This window comes from Ctenocephalides felis, unplaced genomic scaffold, assembly GCF_003426905.1.
Source record: "Ctenocephalides felis isolate EL2017-DRISC unplaced genomic scaffold, ASM342690v1 CF-g0.4_SCAFFOLD_01886, whole genome shotgun sequence".
In the NCBI taxonomy this organism is placed as follows: Eukaryota; Metazoa; Arthropoda; class Insecta; order Siphonaptera; family Pulicidae; genus Ctenocephalides; species Ctenocephalides felis.
Window position 1 is genome coordinate 158,334,540 of NW_020538040.1, and position 6,761 is coordinate 158,341,300.

The 6,761-nt window shown below is 27.0% G+C and overlaps 1 protein-coding gene across 1 annotated transcript; it reads right to left on the bottom strand.

The window, feature by feature from the left end:
• Window positions 1-490: 490 nt before the first annotated feature.
• Window positions 491-823, bottom strand: LOC113376125 (NTF2-related export protein 2-like). Its single transcript, XM_026616050.1, has one exon. The coding sequence runs from the start codon at window positions 821-823 to the stop codon at window positions 491-493; it is 333 nt and encodes a 110-aa protein (XP_026471835.1).
• Between the last annotated feature and the right edge of the window lie 5,938 nt (window positions 824-6,761).

Here is a 6,761-nt window from a genome sequence, read left to right on the forward strand (position 1 = left end):
AATATAAAGAAATGTCAAAATTATTATTCACCACTTTGCATACAAATTCACATTCATATTTTTGTCAAACCGAGGCTAAGCTTCGTTAGAGAAATAACTGCTTTTCCATATTTTTTTTAATTTATATTTTTGTCAACGGTCGTTGTTTGCGTTGTTTCTTCATTAGGTTGCAAACCTGCAAATATTTTAATTTCCTATTCGGACAACACTAAGATCAGGCAATTCCTTCAAAAATAATAAGCCGGTGTATAATCACTAATCATAGCGGTTCCTTATGATACTTGTTCATGCGTTCTTTCTGGCAATTTTGTTCGAGTTTTTCCTATTATATATTAAGTTATTAGCTTAATAATAAAACAGATATTTCTATTTTAATAGATTTTTTTATTTATTTAAAAAATTATATTCCTATCCGAATTCATTCACTTCGGAATTAAAACATACATCATCAAGATATGAAAATGAAAATTACAAAGTTATTACATTTTCATCAGCGTTGATGCCTAACAGTATCACTAACAATATACCAAATGCCAGCTTGGCATGTTAGGAGAAAATTCTGAAAGAACGGTATTCGCGTCACTTTAGTAGATTCTGGATTATATTTGACTCTGCCACTGACGGTTATTAAAACCGTAGGTTGTGATCCAACTTCTTCACCAGTTACTGGTTGAGCATCCAGTGTTAAAGTTAGGTGTTCTGATGGGGGCAGGTCCGAGAGATATTTCTGAATAGCTTCTTTTCCAGATGATGAGTTCCCGTTCCAAACTAAAATACCTGTATCCAGATACAGATCTGCCATTCCATGACGTCTTTTATCCATGGTCTCATAGTAAACCTTTACGAAAGCCTCTGCGACTTGGCATGCAGTATTGGTATCAATTTGCTCCATTTATTGAACTTTTAGGCAATGATATGAATTGCAAGACTTTTGCATAAGCTCCAAATTGTTCAATCGTAATGTGTCAGAAATTGCACTGAAGTTGGCAATTTATTTGAAATTGTTAAGGAATTAAACACCATAACACTAAGAAAACATAGTAAAGTTTAAATATAATCCATGAAATTTATTTATACATGACACATACGATTGGACAATTTGACAAGTTATTTGTTTTAGTCTTGTAATTGTATATCTAAAAGAATTCCAATAGAATATTACTTTCTAAATAAATAAAAATCATTGATTTGAAAATATTCTTTTATTATAAATGTAACATACACACACGCATATATATATATATATTATATATATATATATATATATATATATCTGTAATGTATAATGTATATCTATAATAATCTGTAATGACCATCATTAATTAATGTTAATCAATAGTTTTAAAAAACATTATCTTTGACAGAATAAACCTGATGATGGAACGTATCTAATTCCGAAACGTCGTTATTAAACATCTTCAAAAAACAAATTGTTTTTTATTATTGGATTTACTGTTCGGAAAAGAAACAATCGATATATTGAAAAAATCCAGGACTTAACTATTGCGAGAGGTTTTTCTTCAGATGATGAAATAATATGATCAAATTGTTCTTGGGCAACCATCCAGTAATTAAAAACAGTTTTATTGAAAGAAAATGCTTTATTAAAAAACATACGTTTCGGGTCTTGATTTGACCCATATTTAGTGCTACGATTAAATATTTCAGGGTTACAATTTAAAACAATAAAAAATACATAATTACAGAAAAATATAAATAAAAACATGTAAAAAAGCATAAATCTAATCTATTTAATAAATTTGTTGTATAACTAATATATATTGTGAAAGTATATAAAAATGAAAAACAAGCATAGAATAAATAAATGTAAAGAACTCACCATACAAATAAATCGAAAAAAAAACACAAAAACGCACGGAAATTACACGAAAAAATTATGAAACACAAATTGATAAAAGTCGAGTTAAGGTAAATTTTAAATAATTGTAAAATTAAAATAGAAATAAAAATAAATAATATTTTTTATTATAAAAAAGCTTATTCCAAACAAAACATGTCAGCTTGGAGTTTGTGTAACAAGTAAAATGTGTGTGTACGTGTTTGCGGAAAATTGTGGAACTGTATCGTCATTGGATGAAAGACTGGGATAGAGTTTTTTAGTGGCTTCATACGCAGATTTCCTCGGCGATCATGCGCAGTAGAAACATAGAAAAAATATAGCATGTGGAAACAAACTGTAATCAATGGTTAAACATATATGTTTAACACCGTTGATTACAGTTTGTTTCCATATATGTGAATAAAAATGAAATATAGAAACAAAATAAAAACCATGATAGACATTGTAAAAATGAAAAAATATGCGATGAAGAGAAATTTATTAAGAAAATATATAAATATTAACTATGAAACGATATTAGTTATGGAACAAGTTATTATAAAAAATTATAACATAATATAATATATATGTATATATATATATATATATATATATATATATATATATATTAGTTATAAAACAAATTTATTAAATTGATTAGATTTATGCTTTTTTACATGTTTTCATTTATATTTTTCTGTAATTATATATTTTTTATTGTTTTAAATTGTAACCCTAAAATATCAAGATCTGAAACATACGTTTTCTTAATAAAAACATTATCTTTCAATAAAACTGTTTTTAATTACTGGATGCCCAAGAACAATTTTATCATATATATATATATATATATATATATATATATATATATATATATATACATATATATTAAAGAAGTGAATTAAATTAATAAATTAAACATTTTAACATCATAGTTCAACAAAAAAAAAATTCTTGAAAATTTGGGGAAACTGTGATATTTTTTGTTGTGGTCCTAGAAATATTATTCACGGTAACGGTTTTAAAGTTTAATTGAACAAAATTAATAACAGTTATCCACAAAATCCCAAAAATGATCATAACATCACCAAAGCTCTAGGTTGCACTTAAAAGCTCATGATTTTCAAATTATTTTTTCTTAATTTTCTTTAAAAAAATTCAAACTCATTATTGATAATTTTTAATATTTTAAAAATTATGAGATGTAAAAATATTAAGTGGTTATTTAAGTCACCTTTGCTTTGGAAACGAACGTGAGTAATAAATGAGTAAAATAGAATTATTATCAAAATAAAGTAAATTATGTCTCAACTGAAAAGGAAAACCGTTTGAAAAATTCACTAAACGTTTTCACACATTAGAGAGATTGTAATTTTTATATGTAGATAACAAAATTAAAAAAATCTATTATTTCCGAAAGTAGCAAAATAATTTAATCCTAGATAGAGATTTAGTTATTTAATTAAGATCAAAATTGATTGTAATAGTCCATAATCCTAAGCAAAAAATAAAAAAAAAGAGTGCACGTAAGGTTCACACGCGATTGAAGTAAAACTTATTTGCTATGATACAAGATGGCATTTAAGTAAAAATAAATACATCATATAACAATTTTGAATAATGTTTATTAGTAATATGATAATACTTGTGAGGCACATATTTACATAATGATAAATTATAAATTATATATTTGTATTAGCATTAAAAATATGTATAATATTAGAAAAGGATAATGTAAGTAAAGTCATACTTCAAATATGACATGATCGGTTTGTCATTATAATTAGCATTTAGAATTGAACCTTCATTAGAAAAATAAAGTAATTTTTGATTAATAACTTCTATAACAGTGCATTATGTTAAACAACGCCTGAACAAATATTGTTTTCGCAACTTTACTCATCATGTAATAATTGTGTTAAAAGAACTTCATGTAATTAAAATTAACATACATTCAATGACTGATAGTATTTTTTTACGTTTTCGCTGGTGATATAATCTCATTCTTTGAACAGCTGTAATATCTGTTTTACCAAAAAAATATTTTCCATTTCAATAACTTCAAAGATTTATAGAAACTGCGAATAATATAGAAATTATTTCAATAAACTTATGTTTCATACACGGCGCAAATGCTGCATCTGTTTTATTATTTTCATTATAATTATTTGTGGAGGACAGGGTAAAATATTCTTCTGATTCAGGCATTTTTAAATCAAGATTTGTACTGCGATGTAACTTTTAAATGTTTATTTATCTATGCCGATTACCTTTTTGATATCGGTACGCATACAACGTTGACGCCGGTACGCATACAACGACAGATCTCTATTCACATTCGCGACGACTAATCACAATCGACCCGTATAGAAATGATATCATCGAGAGCGAATGACAAATCATTGTCACTCGACTCTTTATTATTATCTACCGTAACGCGCTCCGTTGCATTTGTACGAATTTACACCCTACTCGCGTCTAAAGAAGTTTTACTTCAAAAATACCAATAGCATCTATATAAACTGATGCTAAACAATTACTTAAAAAGTTTCGTTATTCTTAAGTTCAAAATTGCTTGCAACAGTTCATAAACCAACATCCCTCATCCCTCATCCCTCTACCCTCATTTCTCATTTATGCGTGCTGTAAGGCAACTGGAATACGGTAGACCGCTAGCGTTAGATAAAGTTCCGAATAATGCATACTGTGTCGGTGTCATTGTATGGTGAAGTTCCACTAACAAGTTTCCATTATGCAACTAACGACGGCATCCCGTGTCAGAGTAATACCGATCCGCGGTCAGTACAATGCAAAAAGTCCCATCTTTTTTGTCATCTCACAGATCATTACAAAATTTGACAGAAAAAAATCCAAGTTTTATAATAATATACAATCAAGAATTGACAACCAAAATCTGCTTATTATTGCGTAACCGATTTTATAACAAATAGTGTATCATTAGTTAAAAAAAATCCCATGAAAAGCTAGGAAATTAGGGGGCGTCCATTAATCACGTGAGGTTTTTAGGGGAAGGAGGGGTTTGACAAAAAATCGCGATATATCACGTGGGGGATAGAGGGGTATAGTAATATATCACGTGTATTTCTTTTTTACCAATTTTTTTAAAAAAATCTAAGCATTTTTAAAAAAATCCAATTTTTTACAATTTTTTCTCGTAACTAAAATACACGTGATGTTTGGTGGGGAAGAACGGGTAATTTTAAATATCATCACGTATCGCCAAAGAGGATGGCGGGTTCAAAAATCCTTTGAAAATCGAACTGGTGATTAATAGACACTTCCTTACTACTATACTACTTACTTATTATACTTTTGGTTAAATTGAAGTGTCAAGAAAATATTTTTTCAATAAGTCAATTCATAAAAATATTTGCAATAATAGATCCATAGTTGTAATTAGAAAGGCGACCAGGATGTTCCCTTGTAAGTAAGTAAAAGCATTCAAAAATAAATAAAAACTGCATATTTTGGATAGTATAATTTTGGTTAAAATAAAATGTTCAAATGTTAATTTTTTTCAAATAATCCATTGACAATCAGACCTTTCAAATCTGAATTTTACCTTGATGTTGCCTTGTAATAGCGTTAAAATAAATAAAAACAATATATTTCTGCTAGTTAGGTCAAATTAATGGATAAATTAAGCTTCTAATAGAGTATAATAGAATAAATAGCTTATAAATCACCTAAAAGCTCTGGTAGCTATTAAAAAAGGTGCACACTGATTTTTTTATCTGCCATAGAAAGACAAAAAAAAATTATCAAATTTAATTAAATATTTCAATAAACAGGTTATTGTTTATTGTAAATAATGCGTATGTTTAATTACCTAACTTAAAATAAAATACTCAATATAAAATTATCTGCTGAAACAAAGTTTAATATAATTGCCATAATGATAAAAGTGGTTGCTGAAACTTAGTTTCAACTGGTAATTTTATATTGACAATCATTATTATTTCGACAAAGTAATAAAACGTAAAAATATATACTAACAGTAAGAAAAAAAACCTTAATAATGTTTTTAATAATCCAAATTTACTAGCAAACTCCTTAATAACAGAAAACTATCGACGTAGATTAAAGAGAAAATCGTCACTTGATTTAAGACATCATTAAGTCATTTTCCTGATAAAGATTGAAAAAACTTAGTGATTATTCATAAGAAATTATTTATAAAAAATAGTTAAGTTTATATTATTATCATTAAAACATTGTTAATATTATTTATAACGAATGGAATAACAACTATTGAGTTGATAATTGTAAATTCCACAAATTTACTAAATGTCTTTAACTGGACAGTTGTAAATAAAATGAAAAATAAAAAAAAATGTTTTGAATATCTGCATAAAAAAGGATTTGAACGCCTCAAAGCTAAGTTTTACTTTCGTATTGATATTGAAAAAAAAAAGTAAAGACAATTGTAATTCATCAAGTTCATTATATTGTGAAATAATTGGAAGGCTAAGAAGCTTTCATTTTTTATTGACATATTTAAGAACTATCAGAACTTCCGTGCTATGAGTTGTGTTCAAAATTGTCCTTACGCCGTATTTTAAATGGTACGGTTCCCAACGGTTAAATCATCCATATTTTGATTTTTTTTATTTGTTTCATCTATTTTTTTTAACTTTATTACCTTTTTCTTACATTTTTAAGATACTTAACACTTTTTTCTTACATACATATTACTTTTTCTTACGTATTACAAACATTTTTACTTTTTCCTAACATATTACATGATTATTACTTTTTCCTTTTTATTACTTGAATTTTAACTTCTCCCGAAGGTTCTCCCGGTGTATTGACTTATTCTCCAACTCAGTCTGGTTGCACAGAGTCAGAGTCCTTGTTTTTCCTTTTTGAGTACAGAGATACAATCCGAGTACCTCTTACT

What these genes read in the sequence shown, in the direction of transcription:
- LOC113376125 (XM_026616050.1), bottom strand. Translation starts at nt 823, where the DNA reads ATGGATAAAAGACGTCATGGAATGGCAGATCTGTATCTGGATACAGGT.